Genomic DNA, 26,222 nt, shown 5'->3' with positions numbered 1-26,222 from the left:
TGCAATATTAACCCATAATTCTTTCCATAATTCTTCAAACTCTGTCAAGATGTTGGTGATCATGGCTAGACAGCAATTTTCATGTCTTGCCATAGATTTTCAAACAGATTTAAGTCTAAACTGTAACTTGGCCTTGTGTTGTAGGTTATTGATCTGCTGAAAGGTGAATTGTTCTCCCAATGTCTGGTGTAAAGCAGACTAAAGTAGGTTTTCCTCTAGGATTTTGGCTGTGCTTATCTTCTTCCCGTTTCTTTTTATCCTGAAAAACTCCCCAGTATTTGCGGATGTCAAGCATAGCCATACCACGATGCAGCCACCACCATGCTTGAAAATAAGGAGGCAGTTACTCAGTGATGTGTTTTGTTGGATTTTGCTCCAAACATAAGTCTTCGCATCTAGGCCAAAAAGCATATTAATTTCCTATGTTTTTTGCAGTATTAGTTTAGTGCCTTGTTGCATGTTTTAGAATATTTCTGTTCTGTTTATTTGTATTTTCTGTCATTATTGTTGAGTAACTATTTTTTATTTATCCCTTATTTTACCAGGTAAGTTGACTGAGAACACATTCTCATTTACAGCAATGACCGGGGTAATAGTTACAGGGGAGAGAGATGAATGAGCCAATTGAATCTGGGGATGATTAGGTGACTGTGTTGGTATGAGGGCCAGAATGGCATCCCATCTGAAAGACAGCACCCTACACAAGGCAATATCCCCAATCACTGCATTCCAGGTGAAGCTGGTTGAGAGAATGCCAAGAGTGTGCAAAGTTGTCATCAAGGCAAAGGGTGGCTACTTTGAAGAATCTCAAATATAAATATATTTGGAATTGTTTAACATGTTTTTGGTTACTACATGATTCCATGTGTGTTATTTCATAGTTTTGATGTCTTCACTAATTTTCTACAATGTAGAGAACAGTAAAAATAAAGATAAACCCTTGAATGAGTAGGTGTGTCCAAACTTTTGATTGGTACTGTATAATTTTTCTTCCGCTTTGACATTACAGAGTACTTTGAGTAGATTATTGACAAAAAATGTAAATTAATTCAATTTGAATTCCACTTTGTAACAAAATAAAATAAATACAAGAAAGAAATACAAGGGGTATGAATTATTTTGTAAGGCACTGTCGAGGCATGAATGGGTATTTGTAGTATTTCTTTATAAACTCGTGTAGAAAACATCGACCCCTTTAGGGTACCTCCCATTTTGGTCTCTTAAACCGTGAACCAGGCGTCCCGTCAACACGTATCCATTACGTAGAAGAAGAGCAACAGTGCCCCAGCTCTGCACTTTTCCTTTTGTTGTCTGACTGAAACCTGCTAAACATACCGGCTAAAATCACGAGTAGTTCTGTTCCTCAACCAACCAATATAACCCATTGCATGTGTAAAACTAGCCTAAATATATGCTGTGATCAGTCTTGTTTTTACTTGTAGTTCCTAATTAACTATAAGACTAATTTGAAACATGTTCTGATTCTGTTTTCAGGTAAAAATCAGTGCCCCTGAACCTCATTATCTATGAAGTTATAAAGAGGATTTGCATTGGTACAGACCAAGGCACACATAACTTTAGGAACAGAGTTCATGCTGCTTTGTGCTGATAAACTATTATTTTAAGCCTCAAAATGGACCGTGCTAATTGACAAATTACCTTGGCGGATGTAGGCTTCTATTTTATTTATTTTATTTTTATTTTACATTTATTTAACCAGGTAGACCAGTTGAGAACAAATTCTCATTTACAACTGCGACCTGGCCAAGATAAAGCAAAGCAGTGCGACAAAAACAACAACATAGAGTTACACATGGGATAAACAAACGTACAGTCAAAAACACAATAGAAAAATCTATGTACAGTGTGTGCAAATGTAGGAAGGTTAGGGAGGTAAGCCAATAAATAAGCCATAGTGGTGAAATAATTACAATTTAGCATTAACATTGGAGTGATGGATGTGCAGATGATGATGTGCAAGTAGAGATACTGGGGTGCATAAGAGCAACAAAAAAAACAATTTGAGGTAGTTGGGTGTGCTATTTACAGATGGGCTGTGTACAGGTACAGTGATGGGTAAGCTGCTCTGACAGCTGATGCTTAAAGTTAGTGAGGGAAATCTAAGACTCCAGCTTCAGTGATTTTTGCAATTCGTTCCAGTCATTGGCAGCAGAGAACTGGAAGGAAAGGCCGCCAAAGGAGGTGTTGGCTTTGGCGATGATCAGTGAAATATACCTGCTGGAGCGCGTGCTATGGGTGGGTGTTGCTATGGAGACCAGTGAGCTGAGATAAGGTGGGGCTTTACCTAGCAAAGACTTATAGATGACCTGGAGCCAGTGGGTTTGGCGACGAATATGTAGCGAGGGCCAGCCAACGAGAGCATACAGGTCGCAGTGATGGGTAGTATATGGGGCTTTGGTGACTAAACAGTGATGGCACTGTGATGGACTACATCCAATTTGCTGAGTAGAGTGTTGGAGGCTATTTTGTAAATTACATCGCCGAAGTCATGGATCGGTAGGATAGTCAGTTTTACGAAGGTATGTTTGGCAGCGTGAGTGAAGGTGGCTTTGTTGCGAAATAGGAAGCCGATTGGAGATGCTTAATGTGAGTCTGGAAGGAGAGTTTGCAGTCTAACCAGACACCTAGGTAGTTGTAGTTGTCCACATATTCTAAGTTAAAACCGTCCAGAGTAGTGATGCTAGGCGTGCTGGCAGCAATCGGTTGAAGAGCATGCATTTAGTTTTACTAGCATTTAAGAGCATTTGGAGGCCACGGAAGGAGCATTGAAGCCTGTTTGGAGGTTTGTTAACACAGTGTCCAAGGAAGGGCCAGATGTATACAGAATGGTGTCGTCTGCGTAGAGGTGGATCAGAGAATCACCAGCAGCAAGAGCGATATCATTGATATATACAGAGAAAAGAGTAGGCCTGAGAATTGAACCCTGTGGCACCCCCATAGAGACTGCCAGAGGTCCGGACAACAGGCCTTTCGATTTGACACACTGAACTCTATCTGAGAAGTAGTTGGTGAACCAGGCGAAGCAGTCATTTGAGAAACCAAGGCTATTGAGTCTCCCGATAAGAATGCGGTGATTGACAGAGTCGAAAGCCTTGGCCAGGTTGATGAAGACGGCTGCACAGTACTGTCTTTTATCGATGGCGGTTATGATATCGTTTATTACCTTGAGCGTGGCTGAGGTGCACGCATGACCAGCTCGGAAACCAGATTGCATAGTGGAGAAGGTACGGTGGGATTCAAAATGGTCGGTGATCTGTTTGTTTACTTGGCTTTCAAAGACTTTAGACAGGCAGGGCAGGATGGATATAGGTCTGTAACAGTTTGGGTCTAGAGTGTCTCCCCCTTTGAAGAGGGGGATGACCGCGGCAGCTTTCCAATCTTTGGGGATCTCAGACGATACGAAAGAGAGGTTGAACAGGCTAGTAATAGGGGTTGTAATAGGGGATCATTTTAGAAAGAGAGGGTCCAGATTGTCTAGCCCAGCTGATTTGTAAGGAATTCCATAGCTCTTTCAGAACATCAGCTATCTTGATTTGGGTGAAGGAGAAGCGGGGGGTGGGACAAGTTGCTGCGGGGGGTGCAGAGCTGTTGGCTGGGGTAGGGGTAGCCAGGTGGAAAGCATGGCCAGCCGTAGAAAAATGCTTATTGAAATTCTCGATTATCGTAGATTTATTGTGGTGACAGTATTTCCTAGCCTCAGTGCAGTGGGCAGCTGGGAGGTGGTGCTCTTATTCTCCATGGACTTTACGGTGTCCCAAAACTTTTTTGTAATTAGTGCTACAGGATGCAAATTTCTGTTTGAAAATGCTAGCCTTAGCTTTCCTAACTGACTGTGTATATTGGTTCCTGACTTCCTTGAAAAGTTGCATATCGCGGGGCTATTCGATGCTAATGCAGTATGCCACAGGATGTTTTTGTGCTGGTTAAGGGTAGTCAAGTCTGGAGTGAACCAAGGGCTATATCTGTTCTTAGTTCTACATTTTTTGAATGGGGCTTACTTATTTAAGATGGTGAGGAAAGCACTTTTAAAGAACAACCAGGCATCCTCTACTGACGGGATGAGGTTAACCTGTTAGGGTTATTTACACGGCCGGATAAAAAACGTACCCGATTTAATCTGGTTACTACTCCTGCCCAGTAACTAGAATATGCATATAATTATTGGCTTTGGATAGAAAACACCCTAAAGTTTCTAAAACTGTTTGAATGGTGTCTGTGAGTATAACAGAACTCATATGGCAGGCAAAAACCTGAGAAGATTCTTACCAGGAAGTGGCCTGTCTGACAAGTTGTTGTTCTTCTTGTCTCTGTTTATTGAAGACTGAGGATCTTTGCTGTAACGTGACACTTCCTACGGCTCCCATAGGCTCTCAGAGCCAGGGAAAAAGCTGAACGATGTCGAGGCACCCCCAGGCTGAAACACATTATCGCTTTTGACAAGTGGCCGATCAGAGGACAAAGGGCTTAGGCACGTGCCCGAGTTGACCCCGTGCTTTATTTTCTTTCGTCTGTTTACCTAATTGCAGATTCCTGGTCGGAATATTATCGCTTTTTTACGAGAAAAATGGCAGAAAAATTGATTTTAAACAGCGGTTGACATGCTTCGAAGTACGGTAATGGAATATTTAGAATTTTTTTGTCACGAAATGCGCCGTGCGCGTGACCCTTATTTCCCATTCGGATAGTGTCTTGAACGCACAAACAAAACGCCGCTGTTTGAACATAACTATGGATTATTTGGGACCAAACCAACATTTGTTATTGAAGTAGAAGTCCTGGGAGTGCATTCTGACGAAGAACACCAAAGGTAATCAAACTTTTCTAATAGTAAATCGGAGTTTGGTGAAGGCTAAACTTGCTGGGTGTCTAAATAGCTAGCCCTGTGATGCCGGGCTATCTACTTAGAATATTGCAAAATGTGCTTTCACCAAAAAGCTATTTTAAAATCGGACATATCGAGTGCATAGAGGAGTTCTGTATCTATAATTCTTAAAATAATTGTTATGCTTTTTGTGAACGTTTATCGTGAGTAATTTAGTAAATTGTTAGTAAATTCGCCGGAAGTTTGCGGGGGGTATGCTAGTTCTGAACGTCACATGCTAATGTAAAAAGCTGGTTTTTGATATAAATATGAACTTGATTGAACAAAACATGCATGTATTGTATAACATAATGTCCTAGGGTTGTCATCTGATGAAGATCATCAAAGGTTAGTGCTGCATTTAGCTGTCTTCTGGGTTTATGTGACATTATATGCTAGCTTGAAAAATGGGTGTCTGATTATTTCTGGCTGGGTACTCTGCTGACATAATCTAATGTTTTGCTTTCGTTGTAAAGCCTTTTTGAAATCGGACAGTGTGGTTAGATTAACGAGAGTCTTGTCTTTAAAATGGTGTAAAATAGTCATATGTTTGAGAAATTGAAGTAATAGCATTTCTAAGGTATTTGAATAACGCGCCACAGGATTCCACTGGCTGTTACGTAGGTGGGACGATTTCGTCCTGCCGGCCCTAGAGAGGTTAATATCCTTCCAGGATACCCGGCCCAGGTTGATTAGAAAGGCCTGCTCGCTGAAGTGTTGTAGGGAGCATTTGACAGTGATGAGGGGTGATCGTTTGACCACGGGCGCCTTACGGACGCAGGCAATGAGGCAGTGATTGCTGAGATCCTGGTTGAAGACAGCAGAGGTGTATTTAGAGGGAAAGTTGGTCAGGATGATATCTATGAGGGAGCCCATGTTTACTGATATAGGGTTGTACCTGGTAGGTTTCTTGATAATTTGTGTGAGATTGAAGGCATCTATCTTAGATTGTAGGACAGCCGGGGTGCTAAACATATCCCAGTTTAGGTCACCTAACAGTACGAACTCTGAAGATATATGGGGGGCAATCAATTCACATATGGTGTCCAGGGCACAGCTGGGGGCTGAAGGGGGTCTATAACAAACGGCAACAGTGAGAGACTTATTTCTAGAAAGATGGATTTTTAAAAGTAGAAGCTTGAACTGTTTGGGCACAGACCTGGATAGTATGACAGAACTCTGCAGGCTATCTCTGCAGTAGATTGCAACTCCACCCCCTTTGGCAGTTCTATCTTGATGGAAAATATTGTAGATGGGGATGGACATTTCAGAATCTTTGGTGGCCTTCCTAAGCCAGGATTCAAACACGGCTAGTACATCAGGGTTGGCGGAGAGTGCTAAATCAGTGAATAAAACAAATTTAGGGAGGAGGCTTCTGATGTTAACCTCTAGGGGACCCCTTCCCATTCTTATCCCGTTAACGGGATTGATTTTGACAACAGCCAGTGGAAAGTCAGAGCGCCAAATTTAAAACAGCTAAAATCTCACAATTACATTTTCTCAAACAATCAACTATTTTACACCATTTTAAAGATAAGACTCTCGTTAATCCAACCACATTGTCCGATTTCAAAAAGACTTTACGGCGAAAGCATAAAATTAGATTATGTCAGGACAGTTCCAACACAAGAAAAACCACACAGCCATTTTCCTAGCAAGGACAGGCGTCACAAATACCAGAAATTCTGCTAAAATTATGCACTAACCTTTGACGATCTTCATCAGATGACACAATACATGTATGTTTTGCTCAATAAAGTTCATATTTATATCCAAAAACAGCATTTTACATTGGCGCGTAATGTTGAGAAATGTTTTCCCTCCAAACCTGCCAGTGAATGAGCACAATGAGCACACATATTACAGAAATACTCATCATAAACTTTGATCAATATAGAAGTGTTATGCACAGAATTATAGATACACTTCCCCTAAATGTAACCGCTTTGTCAGATTTCAAAAAAGGTTCACGGCGAAAGCACAATTTGCAATAATCTGAGTACAGCCCAGAAGACACCAATAACAAGCAAACAGAAACCCGCCATCTTGGAGTCAATAAAACTAAGAAATTACATTATAAATATTCACTTACCTTTGATTATCTTCATCAGAAGGCACTCCCAGGAACCCCAATTCCACAATAAATGTTCGATAAAGTTCATATTTATGTCCAAATAATCCATTTTGTTGGCGCGTTAGGTTCACTATTGAAATCCACAACGCGCATGCTTACTTAGTCCAGACGAAAAGTCAAAAAAGTTATACTACAGTTTGTAGAAACATGTCAAACGATGTATAGAATCAATCTTTAGGTTGTTTTTATCATATATCTTGAAAAAAATTCCAACCGGACCTATCCGTTCTCTTTAGGAGTGAATATGAACTCCGCTCGCTCCCAAGTCCTTGCGCGTGACTGAGCCCATGCCTTATAATGGGACACCTACTTCCTTGTGCTGTTATTCCCATCAAATTCACCATAGAATCTTCAAACACCGTTCTAAAGACTATTAACATCTAGTGGAAGCTTTAGGAAGTGAAAAATGAACCCTAAGTCACTGTATACAGTCAAGGAAATCACTTGAAAAAACTACAACCTCAGATTTTTCACTTCCTGCTTGACTTTTTCTCAGGTTTTTGCCTGCCATATGAGTTCTGTTATACTCACAGACACCATTCAAACAGTTTTCGAAACTTCAGTGTTTTCTATCCAAATCTACTAATAATATGCATATTCTACTTTCTGGGCCAGAGTAGTAACCTGTTCAAATTGGGTACGTTTTTCATCCGGCCGTGAAAATACTGCCCCCTAGCCCCAACAGGTTTTAACATGCATGAAACCAAGGCTTTTGCGGTTACAGAAGTCAACAAATGAGGGCACCTGGGGAATAGGTGTGATGCTGGGGGCTACAGGGCCAAGATTAACGTTTACATAACCAGAGGAACAGAGGAGGAGTAAGATAAAGGTATGGCTAAAGGCTATAAGAACTGGTCGTCTAGTGCGTTGGGAACAGAGAATAAAAGCTGCAGATTTCTGGGCGTGGTAGAATAGATTCAGGGCATAATGTACAGACAAGGGTATGGTAGGATGTGAGTATAGTGGGGGTAAACCTAGGCATTGAGTGACGATGAGAGAGCTTGCATCTGGAAACACCAGTGAAGCCAGGTGAGGTCTCCCCATGTGTGGAGTGTGTGACAAAAGAGCTATCTAAGGCATGTTGAGCTGGACTAGGGGCTCTACAGTGAAATAGAACGATAACTAACCGAAACAGCAGAAGACAAGGCATATTGACATTAGAGAGAGGCGTGTGTAGCTGAGTGATCATAGGGTCCAATGAGCAGCAATAGGTGAGTCCGGGAGCCGTTCGGTAGTCGCTACTATGCTAGGCGAGCGGGAGGCACGGCGTTTAGAAAGCTAGCAGGCCGGGGATAGCTGAAGGGTCTTCGGTGACAACACAATGGAAAAGGCTGTTGAAACCACATCGGATGATTACGTCGGCAGACCAGTTGTGATGGATCGGTGGGGCTCCGTGTCGGCAATAAAGGTTCCAGGCTAATTGTCAAAAGAGGTATTGTAGCCCACGAATTACCGGGTATACCTCTTCGGCTAGCCGGGAGATGGGCCTAGCTCGAGGCTAGCTCAAGGCTAACTGGTGCTTGCTTCGGGACAGAGGCGTTAGCCAGCGATAGCCACTCGATTGCAGCTAGCTAGCTGCGATAATCCGGTGTAATGGCACAGTGCTTGCGGCAGGAATCCGGTGTGTGGTGGAGAAAAGCAGTCCGATATCGTGCTGTGCAGACTGGCAGGTATTGACCGAGCTAAAGCTGGCTGGTGACCGAGCTAAGGGTGAAGTCCGCTAGCTGTGGCTAACAGTGACTACTAGCTAGTAGCTAGTTAGCTGGCTAGCTTCTGATAGAGGTTCCAGTTAGAACGTATAAAAATAGCACATCCGTACCACATTGGGTGGGGCGGGTTGCAGGAAAGTATACCCCCCCCCCCAAAAAAAAATATAGATGTACTATTGTAAAGTGGTTGTACCACTGGATATCATAAGGTAAATGCACCAATTTGTAAGTCGCTCTGGATAAGAGAGTCTGCTAAATGACGTAAATGTATATTTAGATCGTAGGTGGAAAGTGAGATTAAAACCTAAAAAATATATATGAAAAAACTATTTACATGAGACAAGACAAACACACGACCGACTGCTATGACATCTTGGATTCTAAAACATTCTATAAATGTGCTTGGGATAATGGGTGAGATTCTGTTTAGTATGCTTTGCTAATCCTCCACTGGCACCTTTGCCAATTGAATAACATTATCATATTCTCGTAGCATTTTTTTTAATTCACAAACATCACTTTTTCCCTCCTTTCATATTCTTACAGAGCAGCATGGATCAGAGGAAAGTTTTTCAGAGCTTATTTTTTTCAGGCATTGGAAACTAAGCGCTTGCTGAAACGCTTTAAACGCTGTTCAAACACAGAGTATATAACCAGTCACAGTGTGTTTCACGACTCGTGAAATTTGCAACTCAGCATTGTATGTTCTGTGGATTGCACCCTCAACATGGCTCTTCCTTTTCTCAGGACTCTGTCTTCTTATCTATCTAACTACCAGTAGAGAGCGAGATAGAGACTGAGAAGCAGCCAGTAAGATAAACGTGAGGTGGGAAGGAGAGAGAGAGCAGAGTTTTTAATAATTTTTTATTAAATTGAGACTCTGCATGCAGAATTCTGCAAAAATATCCTCTGTGTACAACGTAGAACACCAAATAATGCATGCAGAGCAGAATTAGGACAATACCCGCAAGGTATATTTTTTAGCTTGACATTAATTACCTTTGCCTTCAGAAATATATAATTAATGTTTCTCTGATCTGCTGTCTTTAGAGTATTTTACCTCCTTCAGTCTCTTCTCAATAGGGATCCTAAATTCACTATAACTTAATATGGATGGTAAAAGCTATTTGTGTTACCCATAGAACCTTTTGACATCTCTTCCTAAAAACAATGACTGGACGTAGAGCAGTTATTTTCCAACCCACCATCCATCTTTCTTGTACTCTGTCCTCCCCTCTCCTCTCTCATGGTTTTTGTCTCTGTCTCTTTTCCCTCTCTTCCCATGGTATCTATCTCTTTACTGCGTTTATTGCCTATACTGTTATTACCTCCCAAATCATATAGTGTAAGGGGAACAATCTTGTACAATATATTCATCGTCACATATGAGCCTGGCTATATACCTGTACAGTGTGTGGATAGCAACAGTTCCAACGGTACTGTCATCATCCTTACATGTCCCTGACCTTAACACCCTATTGGTTTAACAGGCTCAGGGGTCCTTATACACTTACAGTTGAACATGTGTACGTGGATGTATCATGTTCTGTCTAGACATTGACATACTCAGAAGGGAGTTGTAACAGACCATTCCATCTAGTTGATCCTGGCAGTCGACACTCGACAGATTGAGCAAGAGCGACGCATATCGGAAATATCATGTGTCAGTACAGTAATGGGCTACATACATATGAGCGAGATATTCAGGTATTATAAATATGTGACAAAAAATATTGCAGTTTAATCATTTTATGACCTCACTAAACTCAAAGAACTGGGTCACTTTACTTCTTATCATTCAGAGCTCCTCTAGGTTATCTGTGAATGACCCGGGGTCATAGTTCCACAACTCATACCATTCATTTTAACTGCTGAGTATTTTCTTCTATAGTTCCACCCTTTACTTTCCAAGTGAACTGCATTAAAGGTGTCTCCACGGGTCACAAAAGGTATAATGAAATAATAATTTCTTTGTCATTGAGCTTTGTTTTGCACTATTAAAAGAGTGGGCATGGTTTTGCAGTGCTGCTAGCATGTAGTGTTCTTTACTTGAGTGGCAGACTGTTGGTTCTTGCCAGTTGCCATCACCTGTATATGTAATGACTCATTAAACCTCCCAGTTTCACATTCAACACACCTGGACATTTTTATCACAAACACCTATGAGCTGTCATGACATTTACAATGATGTTTACAAACAACAGAATATCTCAAACGTCATTCATATTCATGATTCACTCCAATTACAGGCCTGAAAGTCCCATTGTTTTTAGCATGGAAGCCGCCTGAAATATGCCCATTGTTTACTTCAGTGTAATGAAAAGAAACAGCTGTTTGTGAGATTGGGATCTGGTCCACGCTCAGCATTATTAACCTATTAAACCATGTGACTGTCCTGGCAGAAGCCCAATATACAATTAAGAGTGTACTTATTTCCTGGTCTCTCACACACACACACACACACACACACACACACACACACACACACACAAATTGGCACTGTTGAGAAAGCTTGAAAGCAGAGACACTTAGAGACTGACACACAGCCTTTTGGGGGCCCTAAGCGAGATTTGGTCCCCCCGCCCCCCTTTTTTTAAAGTGAATTTCCTGCAATTGTACACATTTTACCATTGTGCAGAGATTTTTTTTGTAATTTTATGACAAATTTCATGCAATTCTACTAATTTTGCCATGGGGCAGAGAGAAATGAATTGCCGTTTTACAGCAAATTTCTTACAATTCTACACATTTTGCCAGGACTTATGCCATGTTAGTAATATCTGAGTGAAAGTGACTAACAAAATCAATGGGGCCCCTGGGCACATGCCCTGCGTGCCTCATGCCCTGCGTGCCTCATGCCCTGCGTGCCTCATGCCCTGCGTGCCTCATGCCCTGCGTGCCTGGTTGATATTTGGCCATGATTAATACAATTTTAGATAGCTGGCTATAATTTACCAATCGAGGAATTGTTAGCTGACATGGCTAATTGACTGACTGTCGTGACTGACATAACAAGAGAAAAATTGATGATCCACAACCAAATTTCGAACTTGTGACTTGTATATTCTGCTATTCTAACTCTCAACAACAATTTGAGACCCCATCTGAGGTCCTAAGAAATGTTTTATGATGTATGTGTGGGTTGGGGTCCCCCTAGCAGCTTGAAGCCCAAAGCAACCGCTTATGTTGCTAATGCCTGGAGCCGGCTCTGCTGACACATACACATCCTCTGTTTCAGATCATCATGCTCCGTTACTCATTAACAGGACAGGACGGATAGACTGCACCATTACCACTGCAGGTGTTGTTCCTGTTGCACTTGTGGATCTGTTTGGATGCAAATATCCATCTAAGGGTATTTCTGTTTGATTTATGGTAGCGGAAGGAAATCCAAGTCTTATGCGACAGTTGCCAAGAAATAACTCCTAGGGAATCCAAATCGTAACGGGCCAAGGGCTTTTTTATGTTAGCTGTGAGTGTTATCAGCTTAGCTAAGCTGCTTTATCAAGCCACGGCTCTTATTTTGAGGGTCTGCGGTGCATATACAAACAGCCCAGGATTGGGAGTGTTACACGGAACCCAAACCGGCTGCACGTGTGCGCCATCGTGCATAAATGTATTTTGTCCCCCCAGACCAAATGCGATCATGACACGCAGGTTAAAATATCAAAACAAACTCTGAACCAATTACATTAATTTGGGGACAGGTCGAAAAGCATTAAACATTTATGGCAATTTAGCTAGCTAGCTTGCACTTGCTAGCTAATTTGTCCTATTTAGATAGCTTGCTGTTGCTAGCTAATTTGTCCTGGGATATAAACATTGAGTTGTTATTTTACCTGAAATGCACAAGGTCCTCTACGCCGACAATTAATCCACACATAAAACGGTCAACAGAATCGTTTCTTGTCATCTCCTCCTTCCAGGCTTTTTCTTCTCTTGACTTTATATTGCAATTGGCAACTTTCATAAATTAGGTGCATTACCGCCACTGACCTCGTTCGTCTTTCAGTCACTGACGTGGGTATAACCAATGAGGAGATGGCACATGGGTACCTGCTTCTATAAATCAATGAGGAGATGGGAGAGGCAGGACTTGCAGCGCGATCTGTCACAAATAGAACTGACTTCTATTTTAGCCCTTGGCAATGCAGACGCTCGTTGGCGCATGCGCGCGAGCCGTGTGGGTGCAATAATTGAATAATTGAATAATATAGATTTCTAAATAGTCAGCCTGTTACTGTGTGGTGGAGTGGAACTTGACCATGAGTGTATCTCTTTCACCGTGAATTAGGACACTAGGTGCTAAATGTATATTCCCAAGTTTCCAATGTAGGTGCCCAGGTCAAGAGAAAAATTTGAGTAATCAAGGTGACAGACAGTAACAAGTTCAATACCGCCTTGCACACTCTTGTCTGCATCTAGCTGATCTAGGTTGTAATCATTAGTCCAACAGTTGCAAAAGAGACTTTCTTTTGGACTAATTCAAGTATGTTTATCCCCGTTTCGTTCCAGTTGCTTAGGTTTTTAAGAAAAGTTTTTTGACGGAATGAATACACCCGTGATCACACACAAACACAGTTCACTTTCATAGCAGCCACATAAAAACAGCATAATCATTTTGGTTGTTGTAAAATTCCTTCTCGCATCTACGCGCTCTCCTCCTCTCACCTTTTCCCTTTGCTTGTGGACTTCAGTGCACAACTCATTAGTTGTCTGTGACCAGGCGAAAAAACCTTTCCATGCCAAACCTTCAAATCATAACCATTAACCGCTACACACAGCCTACATCATTGTCACCATATTTGCTAATGTCATAGCTAGTCAACATAGCTACTAGAACTATCGGGTAAAGAACATGGCCCACCTTGCCTGACGAGGATCCAGTCTCCTCGCTGCCCGGATGTACTCCAGATTGCGGTGGTCAGTCCAGATGAGGAAAGGGTGTTTAGCCCCCTCAAGCCAACGTCCCCACGCCTTCAACGCTTTATCCACAGCCACACCAAATCACGGTGAGGTACATAGCTAGTGAATGCAGCTAGCTAGATTAGCTTAAGTGAAAGTGGAAGAAAAAAAATACAACAAAATATAGCTATCTCTCTCTCTCTTGCTTCTCCATTTTTAAATAAATACATTTGTTCAACTACTCAACACATTTTATGCACTGCAGTGCTAGCTATCTGTAGCTTATGCTTTCAGTACTAGATTCATTCTCTGATCCTTTGATTGGGTGAACAACATGTCAGTTCATGCTGCAAGAGCTCTCATAGGTTGGAGGGCATCCCCCGGAAGTGATCATAATTAGTCTATGGAAGGGGGTGAGAACCATGAGCCTCATAGGTTTTGTATTTAAGTCAATGCACCCAGAAGAGAAACTAGCTGACCTCTGGCTACACCATGGTGCTACCATACAGAGTGTTGTTGAGGCTACTGTAGACCTTCATTGCAAAACAGTGTTTTAATCAATTATTTGGTGATGTGAATATATTTAGTATAGTTTTATCTAAAAAGGATAACTTTTTTAATGCTTCACTTAATGTTTCACTAAATTCACTGAGGAGGATGGTCCTGAGCCTCCACTGTCCCACATGTATTTTGTGTTTGTCAGTGTAGCTTCACTCCTGTGACCAGAGGTTGACTTAACATTTAGCACAAATTGATCTCCTTTAAAAAATCTGCAGATGGGGAATCTGGTCATTTTTTAAATTATTTTTGTGACTTGATTTTCAGCATCCTTCTTGCAGTGACAGTGTTATGTTTGATGAGGCATAATTGTAATTGTAGGTGGCCTCTGGCTCCATCCATTTGGGATTACCTGAGGTTAGAGTGAAACCAAACCAGTAAACAAGGAGGAGGATAATTGTAATGGGATTTAACGAGCAGAGCTCCTGGTAAGACGCTTCAGGAGGGTGGTCACGTGTGCTAGCAAGGCAGAGGTCCCTGGGTTTGAGCCTCGGTGTGAGCCGAACAGGAGGAAGTGGTACTCGCTAAGCAGGCAGCGTGACATCCTTTACACCAGCATGATCCTATTCATATCATACACCCTTTAGTTCTGATGCTAAATGGCTTATCTAGGATCAAACTCTGCAGAAGAATAGTTCTTAACCTCAGACTTATCATTACACATTTAATATTAGTTGCTAGTTGTTAACATATTTCTAGCTTAGTTCAATTTGATTCAAAGTGGCAGGTGTGAAATTATCTGAAAATGCTATCTGCTACAAACTACCTATCAAAATAAAGCCCTACAATATTTACAGTATCAGTGTTCAATAACTCCTGGATCTGGTACTTCAAACCAAATCTTATCGCCCTGTGTTTTAGTGTTTAACAGATGCATTCTTGTTTCTCTGTTCTTCCTTTGTTCTCCTGGTGGACATGGTAATCCTGTAGCCCTGACAGGCTCTGCTTCCGTACCTCCAAAGGCACTAGTTAAAGCCCTTGACGAGGAACATCTGTGGGGTAAAGATGCACCAGGCTTTACCAGAGAATCCGGATGCTTTACGAGACAGAGGCCGGTTTAATGAGACATTCTCCACTGCTCTGGCCAGGGCTTTGGAGTTGCCTGTCCCTGACACACCCTCGCACAGCTTGATTTTCTATGGAGAAACTTGTTGGGGGGGGGGGGGGGGGGGGCTTCAGGCCTTCACCTTTTACAGGCCCACTTTATTGTCATTTACTGTTTACTTCTTCCTTGGATGCAGTTCAGTCTTTGTCTCTGTATTGATTTGTACAAAGAATGGTCTGGTGTGACAGTATACGGAAAGTGTTGTGGAATCAACTAAATGGTGGCATTTATTGATGAAGACACATGTGCACTGGTCTATGCCTGGTACCATTTGTGTCAAGTTGATAAGAGAACAGTGATGTATTGATTTTTCTTTCAATGTGTCACTCATTCTTATCATTTTCATACATAGTCATTCCGAAACCTTTTATTCGTCAACCTGTTTGATTCGTGTCAGGTTCTAAGCAAATACATAACTTTGTGAAAACATTAGTCTTTCCTAGTGACATGGTTTATTATCAACATAGCCGTTTACAGATACACATGGTCAGGGTTAAAACAGAAGATCCTACACCTCCTCCGCACCCTCCACCCTGCAGATCTTTTCTATGCTCAGAGACAAGGAGCGAGCCTAGGAGCAAGCAAGGCATGCTGTGAGTTGGCCCCAGCCCCCAAGGTCGATGAGGGAGATATAATGTCAGTTTCCTTATCAAATCAGCTGTGACTCGCTTTCTCTCATTGTTTGTTTTTTCCACCACTGATGTTTTCCAACGGTCGAAACATGCAACGTCAGTGCTTCCTTGGAGCGTGAGCTGAGGCCTGTTTTTTGAGTCAGTTAGCCCCTATGACATCAGTTTCACTTGTCTTAGTCAGTGATATCCTCTTCACTACGTCTTAGCTGCCCCCCAATTAGGAACCTGAATGGCTTTAACAGAGGTTCAAGTTTTCAGTCTGGCAGATATCTCTCTCTCCTCCCTTGGATATTTATACCCCAGTGTGTGTCCCTCCAGCTGTTATTTACCTGAACAAACACCACAGCCACAGGGACTACACAGTTACCCCTAAATGGTTTGTGTGGGTCATCAGAGCCACAGAGAAGCACCAGTATACCTTGTCTCTGGTTCACTCTTGAGATTCAGGAAGGAGAAAAGTGGCTGTAGGTTAAAGAAGTACACTGAGGCACTCCGCACAAATACAAAAAGACCCAAACACTTGGCATGATAATAATCTTATGTCCGTTTCATGGCCTTTCACTGTCAATTTGACATTTTAGTCATTTAGCAGACACTCTTATCCAGAGCGACTTACAGTAGTGAATGCATACATTTCATACATTTTTTTCCCCCATACTGGTCCCCCGTGGGAATCAAACCCACAACCCTGGCATTGCAAACACCATGCTCTACCAACTGAGCCACACAATAGCGAATGTCTGTCAGTTTGAACTGCAATTACGTGCAAATCACTACACTAGTACAGCAGGTTTCTTAGCAAATCTCTGCAGGTGGATTTGACTGGTTTGTTTTCATGGGAATTAAGACTTGTAATTTACCAGTAGTTAAATAGTTGAATACTATTAGCTCACGAGTCTCTAATCTCTACCAGCCCCTAACCTCTAGTTAGTAGACCATGTATGATGAATTGCCTAATAACCTGCGAACACATTCATTTCCATGATGGCTTCATAGCTAATTAGCTGCTAATAGGCTACATACAATGTGCCTTATTCTAAAGTGTTACTTATCAGGATCTTTGACACCCACCCTTCCCACTCCCACCACACTCTCTCCCCTCCCAGCTGGTTGTGGGTTGCCAGGCCCTGCAAACCACCAAACAGTGCTTATGTAAGGGTGAGGTGGCATTCGCCGGCCAAATACCTCCTGGCTTTGCGGCGCATGCCGAGATCCTCTGGGACTAATAATATCCCCCTTCAGCGTCCCAGAAAGGGGGGGCCAGGTCCCTCCCCTCTCTGGGTTAGTTTTTGGAGGCTGACACCTCATGTGATTTGAGGACACTCGGCCCAGAGGTTAATTTTGACCAACCTAGCATGGAGTGTGTGGGGAGTGTATGCAGTTCAGACAGCAAGCATAGTGACCCTATGTTTCCTTGGGATTACATAGTGGCAACTAGCTGTCCAGAACTGTCTGGATTTGGAGATTCACTTTGAATATTCTGGGATAGATCCAGGCTGAATCACATCCGGTCGTGATTGGGAGTCCCATCGGGCGGCGCACAATTGGCCCAGCGTCGTCCAGGTTTGGCTTGGGTAGGCTGTCATTGTAAATAAGAATTTGTTCTTAACTGACTTGCCTAGTTAAATAAAGGTTAAATAACTAAAATCTGATTGTCTGTAAATATAAGTTTGTACATAAATGTTATAATATTAGTTAGATTAAAGAAAATATACAAACATGTTTTTGGACAATTAGTTGTTTTTAGCTGCTTTGAGTTGTATTTCCTTGTGCTCCTCTCTGAAGCTATGGTGGTCTTATACAGATTCTTACAGTAACTGACTGTACTACAGCTCAATCAGTAATCCTGTCTAGAAAATAACTAAATGTTCTCCTGCCTCAGAGGCAAACCTAATGCACAGTCATCTGAAATAAATAGATTTTTCCAAATGGTAACATAATGTACAATGAATCATTGTTTCTCTACTAATTTCAAACTAGAAATGTTTCACAGAGTCTCATCTGTAACTGCTGGAGTTCAGACTGGACTCGCTGGACAGACCTTTGGTATTTTAGATAAATCTTTGTACCTCCAATAAGTATGATATGTTATGTTTGGTATGGTATGGTTACCAAAGACAGAAGGTTACTTAAGACAGAAACGATAGGAGGAAGGTTGGTCGGGGAGGATGGGTAGACATATACTTCAACCATCTAGCAATCCAAAGGTTGCGTGTTCGAGTCGTGTCGGGGACAACTGTAGCATTTTAGTTAACTCTTCCCCTAACCTTTGTCTTTAGTTCTCCAAACCACCAACATACATTTTCCCTATAATTCTCCTTTGTTATTCCGATGCAACATGCAACCTGGTCTCAGAGAAATATTTATAATACAAGATCATCAGAGATGTATAATAAGTTACATCATCCAATTTGTATGCTATTGTACAATTGGGTATGACGTATGATATTGTACGTCCTCTAAGTCGTAGGATATTGTACGACCGCTATTCCATTCATAATGTAACCTAACCTAAGATAAAGTATCATACTAAATGGGAGGACAGATTTACGTACCAAATCTTAGGAATTGCCCTGAGGTCAGGTTGCATGGTTGAAGAAACGGGGCATTGGTGTCACTGTGACACGGTGTCAACTCCCTCAGGTTAAAATCAGTGTGTCCTCGAGAAAAAACAGATGGTTCCTGATAAAGATTAAAACTTCCACTCCTTCTCGACTACCCTATGTACACAAACACATTATGGCATAGCCTACACACTGTTTTATATAATACTTACAGAGTTATTACAATGCACAACGTAAGTTACATTTCACACATCTTCACCTCCCTTTCTCTCCTTCACTCTCTCACATACATTACACACAAACATGCACAGGCTCCATTTTGCTGCATTTGTGTTTCTGGTATTACTTTTCTGCTGCAGTCTCTACCTCAGGAACGAAGGCATTAACAGTTAAAGGGCAGTTTTTTTCTGCTGCCTTGCCAGGGTTTTTTCTGCATCAAACTGGGGCTTAGGTGGGTGTGGCGAGTGCGTGGCCATGGTTGTGGCCAATAGTGCGGTCATCGACCGCAAATTTTCGAGGCACTCCTGTTGGCCATAGTGACACATTTTTCATGTGGCGGAGATAAAATGTTGCAGTTTTAAAGCAAATTTTCTGCAGTTCTACACATTTTGTAGAAGTGTTATTTATTGTTTTGCTCCTTTGCACCCCAGTATCTCTACTTGCACATTCATCTTCTGCACATCTATCACTCCAGTGTTTAATTGCTAAATTGTAGTTATTTCGCCACTATGGCCTATTTATTGCCTTAACTCCCTTATCCTACCTCGTTTGCACACACTGTATATAGACTTTTTTTTCTATTTTGTTATTGACTGTATGTTTGTTTATTCCATGTGTAACTCTGTGTTGTTGTTTGTGTCGCACTGCTTTACTTTATCTTGGCCAGGTTGCAGTTGTAAATGAGAACTTGTTCTCAACTGGCCTACCTGGTTAAATAAAGGTGAAATATTTGTTTTTTGCTATGGCTTATGCTTTCTGAGTGACTGAAATATTATAAAAAAATCAATGGTGGTCCCATGTCATGACAAAAATACTCCTGAATGCATAGTTTGTGGAGTTTTTTTATTCTCCCTGATTGTCAAGCTTTTATTTTGGTTATTGTAAGTTCTCAAAGATGATCTTATTAAAAAATGTAAAGGTCCATTATATTTTCTACATAGGTCATATCTGGTTTTAGTTTACACTTAAAAACTTTTTCCATACCGAAAATTACTGTTTGGACATAGGGGGCCCGCCAAGACTTTTCTATGCAGAAAAAATCCTGTGTGCTCTTGGCATCTTTCTGCCGGAATGTGTTCAACAGCACCGTCATCCAAGAAAAAACAACTGAGAACTCTCCAAAAGCACAGCCAATTGGACTGATCTCCTGCTAATGATTCAGACATAGACCCTATATCCACTCTGTATGCACTGACAAAAAACATTCCCAGAGCTACTGTTAATCCAGCAAGCATTCTCCTTACTATTGGTTCCTTTGGAGATGGACACTAGCCAGGGTTTATAGCCAGGGCACATAGGCACTTACTGTAAGGCGCATTCTCATAGTGCTATTACCTATTTTGGGCTGAATTCTGACGTTCTCTCATAGCTTCTGGGCACTGTTCTCGTTCTTAAAGATCTTTCCCTCCTAAAAGCTTGACTTTGTCCTGGTCAAGTTTGGCACAGTAGGACTTGGGTAAATTAAACCACAACTGTGATAGGCCTAATCAAATGTGAACAGTATTTTATTTGAGTTATAGAGCCAGTGAGCTCCCCTCGCTCCCATTCACTTTCAACAGAAAATAAAGCTCAGTTTCCTGTTAGATAAGTCATACTCAAACTAGCAGGTCCAGGAACAGGCCCGGAGTGCACCTCTTTCTATAGGCAGATAAGACCCAATGTTGTTTGGCTAGTCTGTGGTCAGATTGTCATAGCAGCCCACAAGCTACAGTACACTCTACATATCTCTATTTGGAGCCAGAACAGTGATTTGACACTATTACAGAAATAGTATTTTCTGATGAATACAGCCATTCATTTTTCTTAGACAGCGACCCAACATTTTTACATTACAGTGTTGCCAGACAACTCCATGGAAAACAACTGACAAAAGAGGATCTGTACAATTTCTCCTAAGAAGTGAGCCATCCTGTCTGTATATATAGTGGGGCCCGAAATTATTGACACCCTTGATAAAGATGAGCAATAATTATATTATATTATTTTATACTAATACAATTACTCAGATAAATACATTTTGTTGAACAAGTAATTGTTTATTTTCTCCAAAAGTTAGGGGTCAAAATTATTGACACCCCTAAAGATTCTTATAAATGAAGTAGTCAATGTTTGGTCCCATATGCCTAACAAACAATGAATACATCAAGCTTGTGACTCTACAAACTCGTATGCATTTGCAGTTAGCTTTGGCTGTGTTTTAGATTATTTTGTGCCCAATAGAAATGAATGGTAAATCATGTATTGTGTCATATCGGAGTCACTTTTATTATAAATTAGAATATGTTTCTAACACTTCTACGTTAATGTGGATGCTACCATGATTACGGATAATCCTGAATGAATCGTGACTAATGATGAGTGAGAAAGTTACAGAGTGTCAAATATCATACCCCCAAGACACACACACACACGCTCTTACACATCATCTTCATGAACTTTGCCGATGGAGCCAGGTCAAAGTTGCAGCAAATCAAAGTTACCCGTCTTTTACTAGAATTGGTGGCAGAGAGCTATAGAGGTGGTAAGTTCACTGCTTCTGACGGCTCCCTACTAAATCATTTCACTGGCTGGTGTTTGATCACCAAATCCATTCCTGGTGGGTTGAAAGAGATCTAGAGAGATGGGGAGAGTGAGATGAAGTGATTGAGTGAGGAGCCTCACACAGCTGTTTTTCTTTATGTGGGGTTCATTCCTGGAAGCGGCAAACCCAAAAATAGGTTGTCCAGTGAAGGAAGAAATTAACCCCATGCTCTCTACCCCCATCACCCCTCCATCCCCCCACCAGCCAGTCATGACCTGCTCCCACTGCCACTCTTACATAAGCTAGGTGTCATCGTTGGACATCCCGCATCATCCTGGCTCTCTGTGAACTTAGTAAAATGTCCCTAGTGTGTGCTGTAAACAGGACAGCCCTCATTCAGGTTGACTTTGGCACCCACTTTGCACTTTCACTGTGCGTTAGTGTCACGATGCCCGGGTGCCAAATTCTCCCAATAGTGCTCCTTGTTGTTGTGAGCTTGGCTCCTGGATCAGGACACTTGACAGAGAATGACAGCTTGGTGTTTGTGGACAGGGCAGGCATGCAGTAGCACAGCCTGTGTTCTGAGTGGGACAGCAGAGGGCAGTGAGAACTACTGGCCTGATATCCCCGCCTTATTGTTGCGTAATCTTTAGAGTGAGTGTGGACAGTTGGTCTCCTACAGCACTTGCCTCCTGAGAGAGAGAGTGAGAGAGAGACGTCTGTCGCTTTGTACTGAAAACCACCGGCGGGGCTGTTGTCATGTGTAAAAACCCCATCTAGCATTTTGGAAACACAAACAAACACACGCTGCTAAACCTCTCTGAAACAATCACTTTCCTTTTCTCTATAATTGATGCATTGATTTCTGAGAACTCTGCTCTAACCCTCAACAACATTGAAGCTAGAGAACACTTGGTGCCATTAGAGAACTGTTACGCGTCAGTGTTTCCAAGCCCCTGGTAGAGTAATGCGTGCCTCATGAGAGGGCTGGGGATGGCAGATTTCTGGCTTGGCACAACTCTTCTTCTTTGGTCTCTGGCACTGGTTTTTTACGTCTCCTCCCACCACAGGCTAATAGTTAGAGTACTGGCTACTCTATCAATACCGTCATCTATTCACATCTAGATTTTTGTATATACATTTAAAGCTATATCTGTTAATCTGCTAATATTATGCAGTAAACTCACATGATTGTGTAACCTTATGCAATGAAACCCAGCCCCCTATAATTACATTGAGGGGCCTAGATACAGGATGCATAATAGATTACTTAGAATTGGCCTGTATATTGTGTCTCGTCCATTTAACCTCTAATTTCAGTACTTCTGTTTATAACAATGTATTCCCCTCTTCCCTCTCTTAATGCTATATTTGTGTCTACTCTATTGTACCTCTATAACCTACTATGTGTATAGTCTCACCACTATAATAATGTATTCTACTCTTCCTCTCCAGACGCGGAGGCTGACGAAGGTGGAGCGCCAGCGTTTCAGTGAGGAGGTGGAGATGCTGAAGGGGCTGCAGCACCCCAATATCGTCCGCTTCTACGACTCCTGGAAGGACAACTGCAAGGGCCACAAGTGCATCCTTCTGGTCACCGAGCTCATGACGTCAGGCACCCTCAAGACGTGAGTTAAAGGGATACAATTTGTATGTATCTACGTCCAGTTTGAAGGAAGTTAGAGGTAGTTTCACAAGCCAATGCTAACTAGCTTAGCACCAAGACTGAAAGTATGCTAGCTGTACCCGAAGACTTACAGTCTTTGTGCTAAGCTAGTTAGCATTGGCTCACAAAACTACCTTTAACTTCCTTCATACTGGAGATACATTAAATTGGTTTCCATGAGTTCATCTGACTCTCAGAAAATAGATAAAGGTCTTCATTGCCAAAATCCCAAACTATCCCTTTAAGTCCATCCCCACTGCCTGAGTAAATAGCAGATGGGGAAAAGTATGTGCCATTTTCCTACGTCATCTCCTTGTAAAAGGGTGTGCAAAAGACTCAAAGCAGATATGCTTTCTTCTGTTCATGTTAGTGAATCTACTGAATTGGTGTGGCTAACATCTGTCGAAATTAAGTGTCACTCTCAATTTGAGCATGACAGGAAAAAATTGTTTCCAGAGACAGATGGAATGGAAAATGCTACCTCATCCTCAGGCTCTCAGATTCAGTGTGAGCACCCCTGGTCCATGGTGCTCTGTAACTTAGTAACACTTGCTGCTTACACTGTTGTACCCCATGGTTCCAATCTCTTTGTTGGTTGGACACCAGGGTTGTGGGTTTGAGTCCTGCATAGGCCGCACGTACAGTACTCATATCAGCCTCACCCTGCAGGTACCTGAAGAGGTTCAAGGAGATGAAGCTGAAGCTGCTGCAGCGCTGGAGCCACCAGATCCTGAAGGGCCTCCACTTCCTCCACACCCGCACCCCGCCCATCATCCACAGGGACCTCAAGTGTGACAACATCTTCATCACCGGCCCCACAGGCTCCGTCAAGATCGGCGATCTGGGCTTGGCCACACTAAAGAGTGCCTCGTTCGCCAAGAGTGTCATTGGTGAGCCTCCCAACTACCCACAGCCAAGGACACTGACACTCAGCATGATGGAGTGCATCAGGGCTCTATTCTAGACCCTGTGACTATTGAATATTTCTCAATGTAGGATTAAAGCGTTCTGTCCCCCCTACTAAGGTTTTAAAGTGAGACGTACGTAATAGCTGAAACCTCATAGAGGATGTTAAAACGTTTTGCCACCTACAACACTTACTCTTTGCTATTTGCTTTAATGTCTTTTTAAAATGTTATTACAGATATACAGTATTGTGTGAAACGGTTATTCAATATTTCAATGAATAAATCATACCTTCCAGTGGTAATCACTTAGTGTCAAATAGAGTACCAGTCCCACTGCTACCTGTGTACTGCTGTCCCTTTAGTGTGGTGTGACCTTAAACTGGAGCAACTGTAAATAAAGCCTTCAATGCCATGTTTTAGGCTGGCCACTGTGTTTATTTATTTGGCTAGGTGTTTATATTTATACTGTCATGGTGCATGACGGCTAGTCTTTGTAGTGACAGCACGGTTGCCCGACATGTTCTAATCTATCTCACTGCTATCACAGTGTTTGGTCTCAGTGACTTTTTAATAGTGTGGGTCATCTAAGTCCCATTTGGAATCCTTCAAACCTACAGACGTTTAACATTTGTTTTACATTATTACGCTAGTATAAGATTTGGTGTTGTATCAATAAATAACTTATCTTTTGATTACCTCATGCATTGTTTCTGAACCGCCTTGATTATTTTTTTCCATTTGAATACACTTGTACTGTAAATGAATACCAGAACAGTTTGTTGCCAATACACATTTTCCGCACTGTATTACAAGGCACACAGTTGGCTACTTGTTCCAAAGTGGTCAAAGTGAGAAGGAATAAAGCCACTGTATTGTGAAGTGTAACTCCAGTTGTCAGTGAAGTAGGACCAGATTTTGCGCCATTCTCATAACCACTACCATTATACCCCCTCCTCACCTCACTCTACCCCCCCTCTGTAGGGACTCCTGAGTTCATGGCTCCAGAGATGTACGAGGAGAAGTATGATGAGGCGGTGGACGTCTATGCCTTTGGGATGTGCATGCTTGAGATGACCACGTCTGAGTACCCCTACTCTGAATGCCAGAACGCTGCTCAGATCTACCGTAAAGTCACCAGCGTGAGTGGATTTCTCTGTCTCTCTAGTGGATTCTGTGTGTCCAGTCCATGTTGTTCAGTTTGTCTGTTTCGCTAGATGTTGGTCAGATCTGAAGAGAAATTTGGCCATCTTTCTGGCTGCAGTTTGCAGTTTGACAGCACCACTTGTTCAGTGTCGTGCTGCTTGCCTCTGGGAAGAGGTAAGCAGGAAGGAGGCATTCAAAAGGCGTGCAACATGTGCAAGGATCATCATTTCTTGTTCCTTTCAACTAACTGCTGTTCTCTCTTTCTCTATCCACCCCCCTCTGTCTTTCTTTTGAAGTTGCTTGCTATGCATCACTAATGTGACACAAAGACACTCTCAATTACATACTCTCATTTCAGCATTTTGTAGGTCTCTCTTCATTGTGAATGCCACCTACGTTCTCACTTCCATCCCATCCGGTCTCCTAAAATAGAAACCCTCCCCTTGTACCCAACCCTGTTATCTCTGTTACTGAGTGTTTATCACACCACTAATGGTAATCTACCATCTCTCATTCTATGCAATGTTGCTGTGACATTTCTCCTCAGCAGAGTCAATTACAGGGTCTCTGTGGAGCTATAATGATATTTACCAAATGGACGCCTCTCTTTCACTGCTATAATCAGCTGTTGCACCGTAACGACCAGATTTGATAGAGCTGAAGGGCTGGGACTTGATTGCTCATTACTGGAATTGGAATTATGCTTTAAGTCTTTTACTTGTCGGAGAATGAGGTCCACATGCAGGAATGGAAACGTCTCCACAATGCTGGATTTTCTCCACTCCACAATTCTGTATTTCTTTGCGGTCAAACAAACAAACTGAAATCCCCAAGGACGATCATGTACATCGTGGATTCATTTATATGCAGCTCTTCCAACGTGATTGACGCAGTAAGAACCCACGTGTTAGCTGTGTGTGTGTCTGAGCACGCTACAGCCCGGGAACAACATAAGCAGTATTTAGTGCCAGAGTCCAAAGGAGTGTTACAGCTTCGAGGAAGCAAGGCTCTCACTCCGTTATGGGTTTTCTGCCAGAACCACAAAAGCAGTTCTCCAGCCAGCCTCTGTATTCAGTCGTTCTCCAGCCAGCCTCTGTATAAAGACGTTCTCCAGCCAGCCTCTGTATTCAGACGTTCTCCAGCCAGCCTCTGTATTCAGACGTTCTCCAGCCAGCCTCTGTATTCAGACGTTCTCCAGCCAGCCTCTGTATTTAGACGTTCTCCAGCCAGCCTCTGTATAAAGACGTTCTCCAGCCAGCCTCTGTATTCAGACGTT

At 42.2% G+C, this 26,222-nt stretch overlaps 1 protein-coding gene across 3 annotated transcripts in view; it reads left to right on the top strand.

Moving 5' to 3' along the window:
- The window catches only part of LOC115171271 (serine/threonine-protein kinase WNK4), a 75,055-nt gene that overhangs the window by 12,171 nt on the left and 36,662 nt on the right, over positions 1 to 26,222 (top strand). For all 3 annotated transcript variants that reach the window (XM_029727925.1, XM_029727923.1, XM_029727924.1), the window contains exons 2-4: positions 22,685 to 22,857; positions 23,565 to 23,785; positions 24,785 to 24,942. In XM_029727925.1, coding sequence (XP_029583785.1) covers positions 22,685 to 22,857; positions 23,565 to 23,785; positions 24,785 to 24,942 — 552 coding nt within the window. The remainder of the gene's footprint in view (positions 1 to 22,684; positions 22,858 to 23,564; positions 23,786 to 24,784; positions 24,943 to 26,222) is intronic.

The sequence above is a fragment of the Salmo trutta genome, chromosome 32 (genome assembly GCF_901001165.1).
Source record: "Salmo trutta chromosome 32, fSalTru1.1, whole genome shotgun sequence".
NCBI lineage: Eukaryota > Metazoa > Chordata > Actinopteri > Salmoniformes > Salmonidae > Salmo > Salmo trutta.
Note: the sequence above shows the minus strand (reverse complement) of the source record. Positions and strands in the feature narration are given on the sequence as shown.